At 39.1% G+C, this 23,530-nt stretch overlaps 1 protein-coding gene across 3 annotated transcripts in view; it reads right to left on the bottom strand.

Moving 5' to 3' along the window:
- LOC139747431 (MFS-type transporter SLC18B1-like) overlaps positions 1-23,530 on the bottom strand; it is a 31,533-nt gene that overhangs the window by 3,022 nt on the left and 4,981 nt on the right. For all 3 annotated transcript variants that reach the window (XM_071659785.1, XM_071659791.1, XM_071659776.1), the window contains exons 4-14: positions 21,531-21,814; positions 16,510-16,605; positions 16,138-16,211; positions 15,773-15,920; positions 15,374-15,533; positions 13,534-13,688; positions 12,448-12,638; positions 9,335-9,430; positions 7,735-7,903; positions 965-1,126; positions 95-180 (exon numbers count right to left, since the gene is read on the bottom strand). In XM_071659785.1, the coding sequence (XP_071515886.1) occupies positions 95-180; positions 965-1,126; positions 7,735-7,903; positions 9,335-9,430; positions 12,448-12,638; positions 13,534-13,688; positions 15,374-15,533; positions 15,773-15,920; positions 16,138-16,211; positions 16,510-16,605; positions 21,531-21,814 (1,621 nt within the window). The remainder of the gene's footprint in view (positions 1-94; positions 181-964; positions 1,127-7,734; positions 7,904-9,334; positions 9,431-12,447; positions 12,639-13,533; positions 13,689-15,373; positions 15,534-15,772; positions 15,921-16,137; positions 16,212-16,509; positions 16,606-21,530; positions 21,815-23,530) is intronic.

Raw genomic sequence — 23,530 nt, 5'->3', positions numbered from 1 at the left:
ATGAAGGCATTTTCTTGAACCATGATCATCTACAGTGACCTGTTTAATTCTGGAACATATTTTGTCAACAAGACCTACAAAACAATTTACACACCTTGTGATAGAAGATGGCATGGGTTCTGAGCCACAATAATTGGAGTCCTCAAGGTCTTCTTTATAACCTGGGATGCTGATATTCACCTAAAACGAAATTAAACTTCTACAAGTAAAATAAAACTGGTAAATAAAGTAAATTTATGTCCATTTGCACCAAGTCATTCACCCATCTAAATGATAGGTGGTGAACACATATATCTAAATATTTCCTTGATCCTAGGTACACAACTAAATCTTCAATACAAAGGGGTAAAATTTTAATCCTTTAACTGCAACCAACTTCATATGGTTCTATATGGGAACAGCAGCAAATATTAAAAATGTTTCCAGGTTTAAGTTGCTGCAAGGTATAATCCACATAGAGGACAGTGTATCATTTGCGTTGTTCACTACCAACACTCTACCTGTGTAATAAGAGAACAGCCTGAAACATACAGAACCCCCATGTCTTCCTTTCTTAACTTGAGGTGAGGGGGAATCATCCTAGACATGACAGCCATAACCTCACTCCTCCCATACATTTTTAGTACATGTATTGTATTATTTGTAAATATATTCATGTTACTTAATGCTGTGTTAGATAAGCAGAGTGTGAAACAAAATTAAAGACAAAGAAACAAGACCTCCATGTCATCCCCTTCTATCTTGAGCTGTCAGATTTGTCTGTCCCATCCCCTCTTCCCAACTGCTCTGCACTCAAAAATGTAGTTTTACTAATTTCCGTTAATTTTCTTTTCTATTAAATCATAATTTTTCACTATGTGTGCAATGAAGGTATTTCTGAACCAATTCCACCAATATAGTATTTCTGGTCACACTTATGGTGAGATATTCTTTAAAAACAGTACAAAATTAAGATCCAACTTACAGTTTTTGTAGTTACTGGTTCTGATGGCGTGGTTGTCAAGACTGCTTGGATCCTTCCTTCTGTATCTTCAGTCTTCTGAACCAAATGATCCTTCCCCTCATCATTGTGACAGTTGTATGGTCCATCCCGGAACAGTGACATGTACACTGTCGTCATTACCACCTAACCAGTCACAAGGTTAACAAACAAAAGGTAATATGAAAACCTGCATTTATGAATCCCCAAATATAAACTAATGTCTATATCCCAGCTAAAGAATCCATATTCTTTTTTTAATATTTTACCTATAATTTGTAAAAATGCCTGCATTTTTTAATTCTTTCTGCTGAAATACAAAAAATTATATTTACATGTATTTGAAACAACCTGAAACAAAGCAGACATATGTCACACACTTGTGGGTTTCACATTTCACAAATGATATCTATTAATTGAGGCTAATCTAAGAACTTCATGATAGTGCATACATTTAAACTTCAAAACTAGAGTAAAACAGATTCAAAATATTATGCAGTGACACAATCAACACTGACTTACCAATTAACAAGATGCATTACGATTCCCATCAGTTAAATGCACATACAGTACTAAGATTAAATGTGGGTGATGTCCGCCAAATAAAAATTATGGTACATTTGTAAAATGCCTCATGAAAAAGAGAAAGACAAGAAAGGTAGTATGCAAGGTTTTGCCTGTGTTCTATACATGAAAGGTCTTGATTTGACCTTAAGTGACTGTGGTCTACAATGTTCCTTCTTACTGAATTAGTTGTTTCCTTCAAGTTTTACTAGCCACTTCACTTGAATTTATTCTATGCCCATATTTCATATTTAATTCTCAAACAGAACTCATAGCCATCTCACTTCAGAGTACTTACAGTAATGTGCGACTCCAGTAACACTTCTTAGCCTTTAGTGCCTCACCCTTAACAGGCCACTGGCAGAGGGCAAGTCTAGGGCAGTGTTTGCTGAGGTTCCTACCTAATGTTCCTAATGACTTTTTCTAATGCTTCTACCTTCAACTTCTACATAATGTTTTTACCTAATAATCCAGCCTAAATATCCCTATCTACTATTTCTATCTACTGCTCCTACCATTTTGCTAAAAGGCAGAGCTAGTGGACAGTGGTCACAGCAGGAAAATCTAGTTACGAAGAATGAGCTGTGTGAGTTAAGTGTTGTAAAGTGTCAAATATGACAAGGAGAGATTGTATGTTTGTGGAAAGAAAGCCAGTAGTCCATATGTTAGCATGGCAAAATGAAAAGACAGCTACCAGGGTCAGAGGAGTGCAACTTGACAACCACTTAAGTGCTGGCTCACTAAGCAGATGTCACTAACCCTCCTGATACCCAGATGGGTAGTACTGGTAATATACCTCCATGGTCGTTTGCTGCCTACCAACTACATATAGGTAGTTGATAGTAGCACTCCCCATAAGAAACTCTAGTTGCAAAGAGTGAATTATTAAAGTTTAATGCTGTGTGTGAGATGGAGGGATTGTATGTGTGCGGACTGAATGCCAGCAACCCACATGTGGGTGAGAAAGGAAAAAGATAGTAACCTGGGCCAAAGGTGTGAGACTTGACAGCCACTAAAGTGCTGGCCCACTGCACAGCAATCACTAACCCTCCCAATACCCAGGATGGTAGTACTTGGTTGGTAGCTGCCTACAATGGAAAGAAGAGAGCAGGGTGATCTTATTTACAGCCTTCAAGTTTCTGAGTCAGTTGGATGACACTAATAGATAATTCATTAGACACCGTACTACAGAAACCCAATGCCAAGATGCTGTTTAGTAAAAATGGAAAGAAGTACAGTACAGTTTCAGTGGATGATTGGAACAGACCAAAAAAGGAAACTAAATACTGAGTTTACAATGATTTAAAAAGCTATTTAATATGGGGGGTCCAAGAGTGTCAATATTCACTAACAGGTAATTGAAAAGAAGCGACTACTAACAGGATAGAGAGCAAGCATGGAGGAAGTAGACAGACAATAGCAGATAAAGGTAGGTAGGCAAGCATCCAACTATAAGTATGCCGGCAAGAAAGAAGACAAGCATGCATACAGAGAAACACTAGCAGGCAGACATGCAAACAAAAGTAAAAAAGGAGACATAAAATGGGCAAGACATGCATACAGGAAGGCAACATATATAAAACAAGCAGGCAGGCAGAAAGATATAAATAAGTATATATTATATTATTTTTTATTTTGCTTGGTTGCTGTCTCCCGCTTTAGCGAGGTAGCGCAAGGAAACAGACGAAAGAATGGCCCAACCCACCCACATACACATGTATATACATACACGTCCACACACGCACATATACATACCTATACATCTCAGTGTATACATATATATACACACACAGACATATACATATATACACATGTACATAATTCATACTGTCTGCCTTTATTCATTGCCCTTGCCACCCCACCACACATGAAATAACAACCCCCTACCCCCTCATGTGCGTGACGTAGTTCTAGGAAAAGGCCACATTCGTTCACACTCAGACTCTAGCTGTCATGTAATAATGCACCGAAACCTCAGTTCCCTTTCCACATCCAGGCCCTACAAAACATTCCATGGTTTACCCCAGATGCTTCACATGCCTTGGTTCAATCCATTGGCAGCACATCGACCCCGGTATACCACATCGTTCCAATTCACTCTATTCCTTGCATGCCTTTCACCCTCCTGCACGTTCAGGCCCCAATCACTCAAAATCTTTTTCACTCCATCTTTCCACCTCCAATTTGGTCTCCCACTTCTCCTCGTTCCCTCCACCTCTAACACATATATCATCTTTGTCAATCTTTCCTCACTCATTCTCTTCATGTGACCAAACCATTTCAAAACACCCTCTTCTGCTCTCTCAACCACAATCTTTTTATTACCAAACATCTCCCTTACCCTTTCATTACTTACTCGTTCAAACCACCTCACATCACATATTGTCCTCAAACATCTCATTTCCAGCACATCCACCCTCCTCCGCACAACTCTATCTATAGCCCACGCCTTGCAACCATATAACATTTTGAGGCGTATATATATATCATCCCTGGGGATAGGGGAGAAGGATTACTTCCCATGTATCCTAGAAGGCGACGAAAAGGGGAGGGAGTGGGGGGCTGGAAGTCATCCCCTCTCGTTTTTTTAATTTTCCAAAAGAAGGAACAAAGAAGGGGGCCATGTGAAGATATTCCCTTAAAGGCCCAGTCCTCTGTTCTTAATACTACCTTGCTAATGCAGGAAATGAATAGTATAGAAAAAAAAAAAAATATATATATTAAGAGTACTTCCCACGTATTCCCTGCGTGTCGTAGAAGGCGACTAAAAGGGGAGGGAGCGGGGGGCTGGAAATCCTCCCCTCTCGGTTTTTTTTTTTAATTTTCCAAAAGAAGGAACAGAGAATTGGGCCAGGTGAGGGTATTCCCTCAAAGGCCCAGTCCTCTGTTCTTAACGCTACCTCGCTAATGCGGGAAATGGCGAATAGTTTGAAAGAAAAAAAGATATATATATATATATATATAATATATATATATATATATATATATATATATATATATATATATATTTTTTTTTGCCGCTGTCTCCCGCGTTTGCGAGGTAGCGCAAGGAAACAGACGAAAGAAATGGCCCAACCCACCCCCATACACATGTATATACATACGTCCACACACGCAAATATACATACCTACACAGCTTTCCATGGTTTACCCCAGACACTTCACATGCCTTGATTCAATCCACTGACAGCACGTCAACCCCGGTATACCACATCGCTCCAATTCACTCTATTCCTTGCACTCCTTTCACCCTCCTGCATGTTCAGGCCCCGATCACACAAAATCTTTTTCACTCCATCTTTCCACCTCCAATTTGGTCTCCCTCTTCTCCTCGTTCCCTCCACCTCCGACACATATATCCTCTTGGTCAATCTTTCCTCACTCATTCTCTCCATGTGACCAAACCATTTCAAAACACCCTCTTCTGCTCTCTCAACCACGCTCTTTTTATTTCCACACATCTCTCTTACCCTTACGTTACTTACTCGATCAAACCACCTCACACCACACATTGTCCTCAAACATCTCATTTCCAGCACATCCATCCTCCTGCGCACAACTCTATCCATAGTCCACGCCTTGCAACCATACAACATTGTTGGAACCACTATTCCTTCAAACATGCCCATTTTTGCTTTCCGAGATAATGTTCTCGACTTCCACACATTCTTCAAGGCTCCCAGAATTTTCGCCCCCTCCCCCACCCTATGATCCACTTCCGCTTCCATGTTTCCATCCGCTGCCAGATCCACTCCCAGATATCTAAAACACTTCACTTCCTCCAGTTTTTCTCCATTCAAACTCACCTCCCAATTGACTTGATCCTCAACCCTACTGTACCTAATAACCTTGCTCTTATTCACATTTACTCTTAACTTTCTTCTTTCACACACTTTACCAAACTCAGACACCAGCTTCTGCAGTTTCTCACATGAATCAGCCGCCAGCGCTGTATCATCAGCGAACAACAACTGACTCACTTCCCAAGCTCTCTCATCCCCAACAGACTTCATCCTTGCCCCTCTTTCCAAAACTCTTGCATTCACCTCCCTAACAACCCCATCCATAAACAAATTAAACAACCATGGAGACATCACACACCCCTGCCGCAAACCTACATTCACTGAGAACCAATCACTTTCCTCTCTTCCTACACATACACATGCCTTACATCCTCGATAAAAACTTTTCACTGCTTCTAACAATTTGCCTCCCACACCATATATTCTTAATACCTTCCACAGAGCATCTCTATCAACTCTATCATATGCCTTCTCCAGATCCATAAATGCTACATACAAATCCATTTGCTTTTCTAAGTATTTCTCACATACATTCTTCAAAGCAAACACCTGATCCACACATCCTCTACCACTTCTGAAACCACATATATATATATATATATATATATATATATATATATATATATATATATATGATAGAGTTGACAGAGATGCTCTGTGGAAGGTATTAAGAATATATGGTGTGGGAGGCAAGTTGTTAGAAGCAGTGAAAAGTTTTTATCGAGGATGTAAGGCATGTGTACGTGTAGGAAGAGAGGAAAGTGATTGGTTCTCAGTGAATGTAGGTTTGCGGCAGGGGTGTGTGATGTCTCCATGGTTGTTTAATTTGTTTATGGATGGGGTTGTTAGGGAGGTAAATGCAAGAGTCTTGGAAAGAGGGGCAAGTATGAAGTCTGTTGGGGATGAGAGAGCTTGGGAAGTGAGTCAGTTGTTGTTCGCTGATGATACAGCGCTGGTGGCGGATTCATGTGAGAAACTGCAGAAGCTGGTGACGGAGTTTGGTAAAGTGTGTGGAAGAAGAAAGTTAAGAGTAAATGTGAATAAGAGCAAGGTTATTAGGTACAGTAGGGTTGAGGGTCAAGTCAATTGGGAGGTGAGTTTGAGTGGTGAAAAACTGGAGGAAGTGAAGTGTTTTAGATATCTGGGAGTGGATCTGTCAGCGGATGGAACCATGGAAGCGGAAGTGGATCATAGGGTGGGGGAGGGGGCGAAAATTTTGGGAGCCTTGAAAAATGTGTGGAAGTCGAGAACATCATCCCGGAAAGCAAAAATGGGTATGTTTGAAGGAATAGTAGTTCCAACAATGTTGTATGGTTGCGAGGCGTGGGCTATGGATAGAGTTGTGCGCAGGAGGATGGATGTGCTGGAAATGAGATGTTTGAGGACAATGTGTGGTGTGAGGTGGTTTGATCGAGTAAGTAACGTAAGGGTAAGAGAGATGTGTGGAAATAAAAAGAGCGTGGTTGAGAGAGCAGAAGAGGGTGTTTTGAAATGGTTTGGGCACATGGAGAGAATGAGTGAGGAAAGATTGACCAAGAGGATATATGTGTCGGAGGTGGAGGGAACGAGGAGAAGAGGGAGACCAAATTGGAGGTGGAAAGATGGAGTGAAAAGGATTTTGTGTGATCGGGGCCTGAACATGCAGGAGGGTGAAAGGAGGGCAAGGAATAGAGTGAATTGGAGCGATGTGGTATACAGGGGTTGACGTGCTGTCAGTGGATTGAATCAAGGCATGTGAAGCGTCCGGGGTAAACCATGGAAAGCTGTGTAGGTATGTATATTTCCGTGTGTGGACGTGTGTATGTACATGTGTAAGGGGGGGGTTGGGCCATTTCTTTCGTCTGTTTCCTTGCGCTACCTCGCAAACGCGGGAGACAGCGACAAAGTATAAAAAAAAAAAAAAAAAAAAAAAAATATATATATATATATATATATATATATATATATATATATATATATATATATATATATATATATATATATATATATAATTTATTTATTATTCTTAGTCGCCGTCTCCCATGTTAGCAAGGTAGCACAAGGAAACTGACGAAAGAATGGCCTAACCCACCCACATACACATGTATATATATAAACGCCTGTACACGCACATATACATTTAACTGTATACATACATATACATATATACACATGTACATATATATTATTTTTTTCAGACATATTTGCTATTTCCCCTTAAGCGAGGTCATGTCAAGAACAGAGAACCGAGTCTTTGAGGGAAAATCCTCACCTAGCCCCCTTCTCTGTTTCTTCTTTTGGAAAAGCATAAACTGGAGGGGAGGATTTCCAGCACCCTGCTCCCACCCCTTTTAGTTGCCTTCTACAACATATATCTCAAATGCAAAATTTGTCGACCAAAAAACTTACTACAAAGCCATGCAAGCAGATAATAATGAAACAAGTTTTCTGAAAACCAATTGTATCAACAAGAAATCCTGAGCCAGTTCTTGATGTAAACCTTCCGGCACCAGAAAGTGATGCCCAGAGTCCTGCTATACATCCATGTGTTGCAGCATCATCTGGTAATCCTGCACCCCTGGAAAAGCATTAAGAAGATCATAGCTTTAATATTCAGTTTAAAAAAAAATATATTTCTAGTGCAATGATTGTAATGAAAATACAATAATCTAATAATATGTATTTTAAAAGGTATATCTTTTTTCCATACCTACTTATTGGCTTGAAGGTAATTTTGATCATCACTTACCAAAATATAGTATGCTACAGTCAAAATCTTCCCTACATAATGTACTGATTATAAACTTGTATCTCTTTCTTAACAGGATTCTTTTAACATGTTTCCCCCAATACAGTAGTTAAAATATTGTATGTTTATTCTCTTTCCCCTCATTACTTTGCACTTTAAGTCAGATTTCATCAGCCAGACATATGATTACAAATCAGTTTTTCTTTTAGTCTGGTTAGCAGTATTTTGGGATCCTGTTACTCTGCACTTCTTCCATAATTTTAGCTTCAATGGATAGAGAGATATGATTTCTTGTTTTGCATAATCTAAAAACAAAAACATTAGTGATCCCACCTCAAGTCCTATTCAACAGCTTCAGCTACTATATATGTAATGCTCTCCATCAGTTATTAAAATTTCCCTAGCTTAGCTGTTTTAATATTCAATATCCAGCTATCCTGACCCTAAGCTCTATCCTTTTTTGCTTACTTAGCCCAATCAAACATCATTGTGCATCATTTTTTTTTTGTATTATATTTTGTCGCTGTCTCCTGTGTTAGCGAGGTAGCGCAAGAAAACAGACGAAAGAATGGCCCAACCCACCTACATACACATGTATATACATAAACACCCACACATGCACATATACATACCTATACATTTCAATGTATACATACATATACATATATGCATATGCAATATTCATACATGCTGCCTTCATCCATTCCTGCCGCCACCCTGCCAAAAATGAAATGACACCCCCTCCCCATGTGCGCACAAGGTAGCGCTACGAAAGGACAACAAATGCATTATATTACTTTAGCTTATTTCAAGTTCCTTATATTTCTTTTTGAGCATTGGAAATTCATGGTTTTCAAAGTGTTTTCTTGATTTTCTTATTTGCAGTAGCCCTTCTGATGACATTTATTCAGCATAAGAAACCTCTGGCCTGTAAATGCTTGCATTAGTTTCATTCTTAGAGATATAACTTTTCAATGATATTCCATCTTTGAAGTCCATTTTTATGATATTTTCAATCTTTCTATGCTGTCTTTGTAGTCACTTTCTGTGTGTGTTCAGTGTGTATGTATGTATATGAGGCAACTTTATCCAGAACATTAGTAGGTTGCATTTCAAACTGTGGATACTCTCTACAATTCTATCAAATACTGAATGGCTCAAGAATACTTAAGCTTCATTTATACATAAATTATTTCTTTTAACTAAATTGTGTATAACCAAGCACATCCAAAAAGCAAATTCTAATTATATACTACTAACACAGCTTCTCGCATGGAGTCCACAACACCAGCTACCTGCTGACCACCAATACCGATCCCGTTGAAGACCATTGCTACAATCACTATACCCAGTGACCTGAAAGTGAGGAAAAGGATTATTTTTATTTATTACTTTTGTACTTTATAATGAAGCTTAAAGGTGTCCTGAAAGTGAGGAAAAGGATTATTTGTATTTATTACTTTTGTACTTTACAATGAAGCCTAAAACTATCATCTAAGAACTTCTACCATGAAAGTAATAATCAAACTGCCAAACAACTGGCATTGTGCAAATTAAGAAAAGCTAACATTAAAAAAATTAGGTGTGAAAATATGAGCAAATGAAAAAGGAAAGGGGAAAATCAGTTTTGTCTTTAAAACAAAATTTATCAGATCCCATGGAATGCTAAGTGACTTCCACAAACTGAACCAATGGCCATCACAGACACTTAACTGGAGACCAAAACAGGCATGAATCACTGACCACAATACACTGTTATGAATTACAATGTAACCCTTCCTCCACAAGGTGGTAGCTAATGCAGTTTAAGGCAACACACCTAACTACAATTCTACATGATACATCTTTTTGGAAAGACGTGAAATGTGATTTTTGTAATACTATTATATTATTATTTTACTTTGTCGCTGTCTCCCACGTTTGCGAGGTAGCGCAAGGAAACGGACGAAAGAAATGGCCCCCCCCCCCCATACACATGTATATACATACGTCCACACACGCAAATATACATACCTACACAGCTTTCCATGATTTACCCCAGACGCTTCACATGCCTTGATTCAATCCACTGACAGCACGTCAACCCCGGTATACCACATCACTCCAATTCACTCTATTCCTTGCACTCCTTTCACCCTCCTGCATGTTCAGGCCCCGATCACACAAAATCTTTTTCACTCCATCTTTCCACCTCCAATTTGGTCTCCCTCTTCTCCTCGTTCCCTCCACCTCCGACACATATATCCTCTTGGTCAATCTTTCCTCACTCATTCTCTCCATGTGCCCAAACCACTTCAAAACACCCTCTTCTGCTCTCTCAACCACGCTCTTTTTATTTCCACACATCTCTCTTACCCTTACGTTACTCACTCGATCAAACCACCTCACACCACACATTGTCCTCAAACATCTCATTTCCAGCACATCCATCCTCCTGCGCACAACTCTATCCATAGCCCACGCCTCGCAACCATACAACATTGTTGGAACCACTATTCCTTCAAACATACCCATTTTTGCTTTCCGAGATAATGTTCTCGACTTCGTAATACTAGTTAGCTAAAAGTGAATTGTGATTTCTATAAGGCAAAAAACTAAAGTGTTCCTTTATTCATATTTCAATGTCCAGGCTATAATGACTTTTATATTCATTGCATAGACATACTCAACATTCATTTTTCAACCTTTCCATCCTGTATTCTTTCTGTTTAGGATGCATTCTCACCATTTCTTGGAAAGAATTCTTCAATTTTACCTTCAACTGTGCTCAGAAAAAAGACTTATCAAACTTGTGCTTCAGAGCCTATGTTTTTTTAAGCTAACAGTGTGACTGAGGAAGTTTCATTGTGGCAAGGCTCACCCTGCGTAACTGACTTCAGGGATCTTAACTGGCTTGATAAGAGCTTAGTCAGACTCTATTAAATTCCTTCATGAGAAAGTGATTTGTAAGGTTCTACCCCAAAAGGGATCTTAACTGACTTGATCCGAGCTCAGTCAGACCTATTAAGTTCCTTCATGACAAAGTGATTTGTAAGGTTCTATCCCAACTGTATATTTGTGAAGATATTTATATTTATCATACTTTGTTGCTGTCTCCCACGTTAGCGAGGAAGCGCAAGGAAACAGACGAAAGAAAGGCCCAACCCACCCACATACACATGTATATACATAAACACCCACATACATACCTATACATTTTAACGTATACATATATATACATGCACAGACATATACATATATATACATGCACAGACATATACATATATACACATGCACATAATTCATACTTGCTGCCTTTATTCATTCCCGTCGCCACCCCGCCACACATGAAGTGACAACCCCTTCCCCCGCATGCACGTGAATTAGCGCTAAGGAAAGACAACAAAGGTCACAATTGTTCACACTTAGTCTCTAGCTGTCATGTAAATGCACTGAAAACACAGCTCCCTTTTCACATCCAGGGCCCACAAAACTTTCTAAAAAACTTTTTGTGAAGAATTTACTCTGAACCATAATACACTTACCAGTATTTTCATGCCACATGTACTATTTAGTAACCTTCCTACGTAGGCTACATCTACTACTTTAAGGGCAGTTAACCCCTAACAGCTTTTGTCAAAGCATACCTCTTTCCAGTAATTATTAGTCTTTTCCTCCCTTAAGCATATTTCTTTTAGTCTGTTATTAATACCAATGATTATGTTGATAAAAATGTCATTTTAGGAGTATTCCAGGTATTACTAGTCTTTTGTCATTATCCTTCAAATTTTGAACTAGCTTTCTGTATTCACATATTTCCTCACACCTATCCTTTCTAACACTGTTTCCACGGATAACAAAAAGCAACTTTGGCTCAGTTCCTTTGGATGTTTTCCTGGATATCTGTTTATCTGGCTCAAGTTAATATGCTAATTCTTTACACTATATTTAGTAGGATTCTATGCCCTGGTGCACTAAGAAGCCACATTCAATACCTGTGCCTGACTTTCAAATACCAAAACTAAAAGGTACAGACACTACCATGAGAAATTTAACCCTTAAACTCAAATTATAGCTAGCAAAAAGTTTTCCTAAAAATATTTACCTTTGATCAACATTTGTCAAAGTTTCTAATTCTATTGCATCATCACGAACATACATTTTAAGAGAATGTACCTCCCACCTGAAATCTTACAAGTTTTTGAAAAAGCAAACTTCCAGAATAGCATCCTAAATATATATAAAAAAGGCTATCTCTCTTTCTCAAAGGCAGCAAGGGAAGCAAGGAGCTGGATTACTTCAGTATGCACAATTCTTGGAGGAAAAAAGTCTGAGAATCCTACTTTTTTCAAGTATTCTCCTAAAAACTGGGGCAAAGCAGGCAGCCAGTTTACCTGTTGATAGGTACTCCAGGGAAGGGTCCCAGCAGGAAGAAGGAGGTGAAGGCAAAGCAGCTTGCCAACAGGATGAAAATTTTAACATGACGGTAATGATCGCAAATTAAACCCCATAAAGGTGAAGCAAAACTGTTGACTCCATCCTTTAAGCCAAACAGAACACCAACATACAACGATCTTAGGCCAAACTGTGGGAAGACCAATAATAAAAATTATATGAAGCATCTTATTCCACCTCACTGTTATAACAACCCTTACACTGGTTGGGTGAGCTGCATCGTTCAATATCCTCATGAGTGTCCTAAGTGAGGTAGATGAATTTTCATGGACTTTCCTAAGCATTAAAACTTGTTACCAAATATTTATTATAATGCAAATGAAACATATAAGAAGGTAAGAAAATTTACAAAAACAAGGTATCGTGAAGTTTCTGGGCTGCCATGAGAACTATCTTCATGAAACCTTTCTATACAATCCTATGGGCATTAGGATGCATAAATAATGCCTCAGCCTGAGGTTACAAATGGAATAATACTGCCAGTGCAAAGTATTCCCATCTTCTGCAAGCACGGCTGTTTAAAATCTAAGGACTTAACACAAATATCATACCATGACAGACATTAAATGTCTGACCGCATTTTAAATCATGAGTAAGATCAGTGGGATATTAAGGTCAAGATATTTACAGAGCTATTTAAAACCTCTAAGTAACTGCTAATCATTTTTATGTTAAAAACAAGAAGGTACTAATAAACTGTCTACTACAATCTTATGTAGGAATAGACCAAATGAAGGATGGTGGCATCTTTACAACTAGATTTTTTTCTAAATGATTAAATCTTATTCTTATGGGATTATCCACAACCATATTCTTGCCAAGACAAACTCTTAGACACTTTACAAATATAAACATAAGAAAATTTAGTAAATATGGTTCTTAATTGCAGCTTACATTAATAATTCAGGGCATGCAACACTTGCAGCTTTATTTTGGTTATTATCTATACGTAAGCTTTAATACATTGTCCTTGTTTAAATCTAAATTTAGGGCATGTAACTGCATGACGACAGAACAGTACTTACCATCCTGAGAACTTGTGGCTCCAAAGTTATGGAGAGGAACCCATTGCTCATGGTGGAGAGTATGAAGGTGATGAATGATACCCAGATTCCTTTGATGGTGGCTATCTTCCATAGCTCTATCTCTTCATCACTTTCTTCTGATTTCTTCCTGCTCTCTAACAACCCAAGTAACATAAAAAAATAGATTGCTCTCTGAATTTCTTCAAATAAATATTTTTCTGATATTCAGGTGATAAAATCAAAATAATGTAGGTCAATCAAATTGAGAACATTAAACATTATGATTAATGCCAATACAGTAAAGCAAATGAATGTAGATTCCAATTGCCTTCAATAATATTAACCGTTCCTCTACATAAACCAATGAAATCAGGCTATGCATCTACCAAGATTTATATCTACAGTGTAGCTTACAAAGCTTTATAATGATGTATTGAAGACAAAGAAAACATAAAGCTGGATATCAAATTTTCTATGCTAAAGAAGGAAGATGCTTATGAAACCTTTTGTCAAGTTACCAAGTAGCTACAGAGAGAAAGTAGGGGGGGGAGGATACCTACCTACCTATTAGTACCTACAGCACAATTTTGTTATTAGACTGGACTAACATGTCCATCATGTACCCTGCTTGTTTCACAATAATGTTCTCTATCTATATCTCGAAACCTGTTCTCAACTGGAACTCCCTCTAGGAGGTGGCCACAGCAATACAATCTCCATAACTAGTGAACTCCAATGCCACTTCTTTGCCTTTAGTGCCTCATCCTTAACAGCCTACTAGCAGAGGGCAACTCTAGTGCAATGTTTGCAGAGATTCCTACCTAATATTCCTACTGCAGGGCCACTGAGAGGAATTTTATCAGGGGGTACAAAGTTTCTTTCGGGTCCCCATCCCTTCTCCATTAGTCATCCTGATTTTATCCACTATGGTTTTATGGCATGTGCTTTAAGAATATTTCAACTATGTAGGTTAACACAAAATGTGAATGCTAGTCTTCCAAATATGCAAACATTTTCCGAGATCCCAGGAAATTCTCGGGCCCCATTTTGGACCCCCAGGCCTGGGTACAGCATACCCCCTCCATCCCCCTCTCATTGGCTGTGTCCTACTGACTACTACTACCTAATGCTTCTACCTAAGTGTTCCTACCTGCCAAATGGCAGGGGTAATGCCTAGTTTTCACCTGCAGGAAAATCTAGTTACAAAGAATGAGTTGTGTGAGACAAAGTTAGAGATTGCATGTTTGTGGAAAGAATGCCAGTAGTCCACATGTTGGCATAAAGAAAAGACAGCTACCTGGGTCAGAGGAGTACAAATTGACAACCACTGAAGTGCTGGCTAACTTAGCAGCCATCACAAGTCACTAACCCTCCTGATACTCAAGCGGGTAGTACTGGTTATATACCTCCCTGGTTGTTAGCTGCCTACCAACTACTATAATGTTCTATGTTGCTGAATTTTTTGAGTTGGTCTTCAGTTTTATGTCCTGGCATCTGTAATGGCATTCTTGCAAACTGGTCAATTCTCACATCAATGTTTTTATCATCTGTAATAAATACTTACATCAATCTATCATTCTGCAGATGTCCTTGAGGTAACTTTCATACTCTTACTTTAAAAGGATTATTTCAGACTTAGTTAAGAAGGCACTACTTACACAAGCACTTTTCCTAACATTCAGGTATATTTGTCATCTGGCATCATCCCTCACTCCTGCACAAGTTAATCTCCATCTTACTCAAACAGTTAGTCATCCCACATCAGCCACCCATAAATGACAAAGCCCAATTTGGATAATTCTCTAAAAACCAACAATACATTGTTTCACCACTTACTGACCACAAAACTTAGGCAGAAGATATGAAGCAACGATGGTCATTGTCATCTGAATAGTTCCCATGACAATGAAGGGCAACTTGAAACCACCTACCTCCAACATGGCCCCACCTATCACTGGCCCAAACATCTGGGCCAGATTTGCTGCTGTCCTAGTCCAAGACTGTTGGAAAGGGAGTCAAAGTTTCAATTAACTTTATAAGAATCTCTTGTAAAAATCAAACTTTTATATAAAAATCTTATGTTGACAGTTAAAGTATCCCTGGAAAATATATAAGTATATCAAATTTCACCTCAAATGATTTTTACTGAAAAAACTTAGTACTGTCCTTAAAATGAATTTGGAAGAAAATATCAAGTGATGTACTTTAAATGAAATTCGTTAAGGAAAGAACCACTTACAAAGACTTTGGCCAAACACTGAGGAAACTTTATACCAATGTAAGCAAATGTTGCGGTGTTGACTCCTGAAACTCCTACAGCCTGAACCATACGAATCAGAACTGCAAAGACCACAAAAACTGGCCCAGGTGGAAACCATTCGAGGAACCTGAAGAAAACATGATACTAAGCAATCATAACTCCTTAAAAGGATTTCAAATGATCATTACCATATTCACATCTACATAAGGATCTCTGCAATAAAATCAGACTACCTCTAGAAAAGCAAAATGATACAGGACAGTACCTGCTAATATTTCAGCAAATGTATGAGCATTCCTATATCCAACAAAATTACACAGAATACACTATCACTGTAAGCTTACCCAGCCAGAATACAGCAACCACCACTACAAAAGAGTCCAGCAGAGAATGCAAATTTCAAACCAATGAGCTTAAGCTGTGGACAAAAGAGATTACAATTTAGGTAAACTGAATGTTTACAAAGGTCAGTAACTGAAAATCCTATTAAGAAATCACAAGCGAGAAGTTGGCAATTATACAACTGAAATCCAAGTAATGTTTACTACATCTAAAGATATATCAGATTTCATAGCCTGAAGTCATGAAAATTTCCTACAGTAACTTGCACAAAACCTTGTACCCATTTCCTTAATACTGCAAAACACAGATTTATGTTGCCTGTCTTTTTTTTGGCATTCTTTTAAATCCGCATTTAAAAGTAAAATTGTACTTACTTTTTTGCCAACGGTGGGTGTGAAAAGGAATGTGGTTAAACAATTAGTACCAATGATAAGCCCTATGATGAAGGATGAACATCCCTTTTCTTGTGCCTGTCAAAGAAACAACATATCTAAGGGAACTTAATGAAGCCAGGGTTTCAGATTAACCTCCTTACATCAATTTTACATTTGGAGCATCACTATGCTTTTAAGTCCATATGCCTTCAAAGTTTTAATCCATAACTGTACATCAGTAAAACATGGTTTCTTCAATACTGAACATCTAATCTCTATTGTATTCCACATACTAACATACAATATTTTCTTTTTAACACATTTATCATACCTAGTCGCTGTCTCCCACGTTAGCGAGGTAGCGCAAGGAAACATATGAAAGAATGGCCCAACCCCCCAACATACACATGTATGTACATAAACGCCCACACACACACATATACATACCTATACATATATAAGGACATATACATATATACACATGTACATCCATATTCATATTTGCTGTCTTCATCCATTCTTGTCACCACCCCCTTCCTCTGCAAGTGCGCAAGGTAGCGCTAGGAAAAGACAACAAAGGCCACATTTGTTCACACCAGTCTCCTAGCTGTCATGTGTAACACATAACTACAAGAATACCTCTACACTGAGTTTTGATCTAGATTCACATGGATCAATAGGATCAAGTATACCTAATCTGACAACCCTACTGCTTTCTGCTTTCCCTCCTCCTCCAACTATTACTCTCCATCATTCTTTAATTCCTTCTTCCATCATTTTCTATCCAATTTCTTTTATCTTTGCCTATTCCCTCCAATCCTTCCCTTTCCCTTCAATCATTCCCTGTCTTTCTCCAACCTTCTCCATCACATTCCTTAACTCCCTTTTCCTCTTTATATTTTTCTCTGTAACAATAATCTCTCCATCTGTCTCTTCCACTCCTCCTGTTCTATATGTTCACTTTGGCCAACTCTCATCTTTATCTTAACCTTCTTACCATCCATCTTTCTACAGCATATTCCATCTTAATGTTCAGATCTTTACACAACCATGTCTTCTAGAAAGTTTGATTTTGGATACTTCACTAAATTCCACTAAAAAGGTCCAATCAATTCTCAACCTTTTCTCACGAAAACCTAACCAAAAAATGTTCTTTTCTTAAAAATCTCAATTTACCACTTCTTATATACATCATTTTTCTTTACATTCTATTTACCCATATAAACATGCATCTTGTCAACAAAGGTTGCTACCATTTTTTTTTTGTCTGGGGCCACATACACCTTTTGTGGGTAATATTAGCAAAACTTGAAAGGTAGAAATGCCCAACTACTTCAGGGAGACTTTTTACCCTATTTACTTTTTATATTTATTTATTTTGCTTTATCGCTGTCTCCCGCGTTAGCGAGGTAGCGCAAGAAAACAGACGAAAGAATGGCCCAACCCGCCCACATACACATGTATATACATACATGTCCACACACACACAATATACATACCTATACATCTCAATGTACACATATATATACACACACAGACATATACATATATACACATGTACATAATTCATACTGTCTGCCTTTATTTGTTCCCATTGCCACCTTGCCACACATGGAATAACAACCCCCTCCCCCCTCATGTGTGTGAAGTAGCGCTAGGAAAAACACCAAAGGCCCCATTTGTTCACACTCAGTCTCTAGCTGTCATGTAATAATGCACCGAAACCACAGCTCCCTTTCCATATCCAGGCCCCACACACTTTGCATGGTTTACCCCAGACGCTTCACATGCCCTGGTTCAATCCATTGACAGCACGTCGACCCCGGTATACCACATCGTTCCAATTCACTCTATTCCTTGCACGCCTTTCACCCTCCTGCATGTTCAGGCCCCTATCACTCAAAATCTTTTTCACTCCATCTTTCCACCTCCAATTTGGTCTCCCACTCCTCTTCGTTCCATCCACCTCTGACACATATATCCTCTTAGTCAATCTTTCCTCACTCATTCTCTCCATGTGCCCAAACCATTTCAAAACACCCTCTTCTGCTCTATCAACCATACTCTTTTTATTTCCACACATCTCTCTCACCCTTACATTACTTACTCGATCAAACCACCTCACACCACATATTGTCCTCAAACATCTCATTTCCAGCACATCCACCCTCCTGCACACAACTCTATCCATAGCCCACGCCTCACAACCATACAACATTGTTGGAACCACTATTCCTTCAAACATAACCATTTTTGCTTTCCGAGATAATGTTCTCGACTTCCAAACATTCTTCAAGGCTCCCAGAATTTTCGCCCCCTCCCCCACCCTATGATTCACTTCCGCTTCCATGGTTCCATCCGCTGCCAGATCCACTCCCAGATATCTAAAACACTTCACTTCCTCCAGCTTTTCTCCATTCAAACTTACCTCCCAATTGACTTGACCCTCAACCCTACTGTACCTAATAACCTTGCTCTTATTCACATTTACTCTTAACTTTCTTCTTTCACACACTTTACCAAACTCAGTCACCAGCTTCTGCAGTTTCTTACATGAATCAGCCACCAGCGCTGTATCATCAGCGTACAACAACCGACTCACTTCCCAAGCTCTCTCATCCACAACAGACTGCATACTTGCCCCTCTTTCCAAAACTCTTGCATTCACCTCCCTAACAACCCCATCCATAAACAAATTAAACAACCATGGAGACATCACACACCCCTGCCGCAAACCTACATTCACTGAGAACCAATCACTTTCCTCTCTTCCTACACGTACACATGCCTTACATCCTCGATAAAAACTTTTCACTGCTTCTAACAACTTGCCTCCCACACCATATATTCTTAATACCCTCCACAGAGCATCTCTATCAACTCTATCATATGCCTTCTCCAGATCCATAAATGCTACATACAAATCCATTTGTTTTTCTAAGTATTTCTCGCATACATTCTTCAAAGCAAACACCTGATCCACACATCCTCTACCACTTCTGAGACCACACTGCTCTTCCCCAATCTGATGCTCTGTACATGCCTTCACCCTCTCAATCAATACCCTCCCATATAATTTACCAGGAATACTCAACACACTTATACCTCTGTAATTTGAGCACTCACTCTTATCCCCTTTGCCTTTGTACAATGGCACTATGCAAGCATTCCGCCAATCCTCGGGCACCTCACCATGAATCATACATACATTAAATAACCTTACCAACCAGTCAACAATACAGTCACCCCCTTTTTTAAGAAATTCCACTGCAATGCCATCCAAACCTGCTGCTTTGCCGGCTTTCATCTTCCGTAAAGCTTTTACTACCTCTTCTCTATTTACCAAATCATTTTCCCTAACCCTCTCACTTTGCACACCACCTCAACCAAGACACCCCACATCTGCCACTCTATCATCAAACACATTCAACAAACCTTCAAAATACTCACTCCATCTCCTTCTCACATCACCACTGCTTGTTATCACCTCCCAATTAGCCCCCTTCACTGAAGTTCCCATTTGCTCCCTTGTCTTACGCACTTTATTTACCTCCTTCCAAAACATCTTTTTATTCTCCCTGAAATTTAATGATACTCTCTCACCCCAACTCTCATTTGCCCTCTTTTTCACCTCTTGCACCTTTCTCTTGACCTTCTGCCTCTTTCTTTTATACCTCTCCCACTCATTTGCATTTTTTCCCTGCAAAAATCGTTCAAATGCCTCTCTTCTCTTTCACTAATAATCTTACTTCTTCATTCCACCACTCACTACCTTTTCTAATCAACCCACCTCCCACGCTTCTCATGCCACAAGCATCTTTTGCGCAAGCCATCACTGCTTCCCTAAATACATCCCATTCCTCCCCCACTCCCCTTACCTCCTTTGTTCTCACCTTTTTCCATTCTGTACTCAGTCTCTCCTGGTACTTCCTCACACAAGTCTCCTTCCCAAGCTCACTTACTCTCACCACTCTCTTCACCCCAACATTCTCTCTTCTTTTCTGAAAACCCCCACAAATCTTCACCTTTGCTTCCACAAGATAATGATCAGACATCCCTCCAGTTGCACCTCTCAGCACATTAACATCCAAATGTCTCTCTTTCGTGCGTCTATCAATTAACACGTAATCCAATAACGCTCTCTGGCCATCTCTCCTACTTACATATGTATACTTATGTATATCTCGCTTTTTAAACCAGGTATTCCCAATCACCAGTCCTTTTTCAGCACATAAATCTACAAGCTCTTCACCATTTCCATTTACAGCACTGAACACTCCATGTATACCAATTATTCCCTCAACTGCCACATTACTCACCTTTGCATTCAAATCACCCATCACTATAACCCGGTCTCGTGCATCAAATCCACTAACACACTCATTCAGCTGCTCCCAAAACACTTGCCTCTCATGATCTTTCTTCTCATGCCCAGGTGCATATGCACCAATAATCACCCATCTCTCTCCATCAACTTTCAGTTTTACCCATATCAATCTGGAATTTACTTTCTTACACTCTATCACATACTCCCACAACTCCTGATTCAGGAGTAGTGCTACTCCTTCCCTTGCTCTTGTCCTCTCACTAACCCCTGACTTTACTCCCAAGACATTCCCAAACCACTCTTCCCCTTTACCCTTTAGCTTCGTTTCACTCAGAGCCAAAACATCCAGGTTCCTTTCCTCAAACATACTACCTATCTCTCCTTTTTTCTCATCTTGGTTACATCCACACACATTTAGACACCCCAATCTGAGCCTTCGAGGAGGATGAGCACTCCTCGTGTGACTCTTTCTTCTGTTTCCCCTTTTAGAAATTTAAAATACAAGGAGGGGAGGGTTTCTGGCCCCCCGCTCCCGTCCCCTTTAGTCGCCTTCTACGACACGTGAGGAATGCGTGGGAAGTATTCTTAATCCCGTCCCCAGGGATTTACTTTTTAAATGGAATTATTCATATTTCAAATTAACATATTCTAAAATAATTAATATTCTTTTACATGTCACTAATGATGTGCTTACAATTTTTGGAAGAAATGGAGGGAAGAGGCAGAGAGAGACATAACATGTAAATGATCCCAGAAGAAGCACAAGGAGGAGGAACCACTGCTCTTTTGTGAACTTCTTGTGCAAACTGGCAAGTCTGTCTTCATCCTCATCTTCCTTTTCTTGCTGACATTCACTCTTGGACTTCCTCCCAATAAAATGCCATACGTTCCACTTCAACCGTCTGCAACACCACTGGCCCTTCTCTGAAGGCTCTGTTGTAGTGTTATAAACTGGACCACTGTCACCTTTGTCCTCAACTGTACAGGACCATGACATTTAAGGTAATAGCTGTACATACAAATGAATATTCATTACCTTGAAAGACACACATCTCATTCTGTGCTTCAGCAGTCACTGCACAGTACCAGGAAAATGAATTGGAAATGGTAGTTAATGGGCAAACAACATACTGAACATATTCACAAGGATGCTGAAAGGAGAGATTATTCTAAACAAACAAATAAGTGTTAAGCAATGTAACTTTACAAATGAAGTTCATGTTAGAGTAGAAGACCCATGGAAAAAGTCATGGACAGTTTTGTAAATACATAACCAAAATTATGACTGAAGATGAATATTACGAATGAAGCAAATTACACAGTGTAAAAGGCAGGTGAAGGGATGAATATATGATAATAAATGCATATAAAGTAGTATTGCAACAGGTAAGAGACAGAACATGAAGGCAACATAAAACAATGAATGAAGGAAAGCAAATGCAAGGAAGATCATACAGTACAGCACTTCATATAAACACAAGAGGTACTGAGGAAGCATCAAAGTTAAGAGAGTATAGAGAAGTGATAGATCAGGAGGGATGTTTATGGATGAATGCCATTAAAGCTAAAGGAAAGGTTATGGAAATGGAAAAATGACACATCAAAGTAGTAATATCACGTTAAAGTAGGACAGAACACCATATTACACAATCCAAAGATGCAGACCAATGGCAGAAGCACATATCCACAGAAGATAAAGTACAAGAACGTAATAAATGTGATTAAGAAGTATTCTGTGGTTCCTTTTATAGAGAAAATCAGAAAATATGAGGGAAGAAAAAGTAGTCTACAGTCATCCTGCAATTTCATAGTGCACAAAAAGTGGATGAAAGGAATGTGAAATGTATACTGCACACATTAGCTAAAAAGGTTGTATGACAGAAATAAAATTCAAGAGATGGTGACACATGAGTGTAGAACTCCTTCCCCATACAATAAATACATGATTACATAAACCTAGCCTTCATCTTGCTAAGGAAGTACTATCCAATTCATAGGGAAATGATGTACTAAGGTTTTCAAGGTACATCCTTAAGTTTGTATAACCTTAAAATTAAAGCATATTTTGCACAAAATCCTCTATTATTCAATTCTAAGATTCAACAAGCTACTAGTTTATACAATATATAGGTAGATAGGAACATTTAGGCAGGAGCATTAGGTAGAAACATTTAGTAGAAGTAGCACATAGGAACATTAGGAAGGAGCATTAGATAATAGTTGTCAGCAGGAACAGTAGGCAGAAGCAAACTGCACTCGAGTTGCCTTCTGCCAGCAGCCTGTTAAGGATGGGGCACTAAAGGTTAAGAGATGGCACCAGAGTTCACTAATTATGGAGAGACTACTGTCGTGGCCACCTTGTTGGAGCAGTTCCAGTTAGGAACAGGCATTAGAGATAAAGATAGACAGATAGATATTCTTTATCCATAGTTTCCAAGTGCATATCATAAACAAATTATGGGACAAACTTTAGACCCAGCATTTCACATTTTTTGTTAATATGGAACGATGTGGTATAGCGGGGTCGACGTGCTATCAATGGATTGAACCAGGGCATGTAAAGGGTCTAGGGTAAACCATGGAAAGTTCTGTGGGGCCTGAATGTGGAAAGGGAGCTGAGGTTTCAGTGCATTATCACATGACAGCTAGAGACTGAATGTGAACGAATGGGGCCTTTGTTGTCTTTTCCTAGCG

Source organism: Panulirus ornatus, chromosome 5, assembly GCF_036320965.1.
Source record: "Panulirus ornatus isolate Po-2019 chromosome 5, ASM3632096v1, whole genome shotgun sequence".
NCBI classification, from domain to species: Eukaryota; Metazoa; Arthropoda; class Malacostraca; order Decapoda; family Palinuridae; genus Panulirus; species Panulirus ornatus.
Note: the sequence above shows the minus strand (reverse complement) of the source record. Positions and strands in the feature narration are given on the sequence as shown.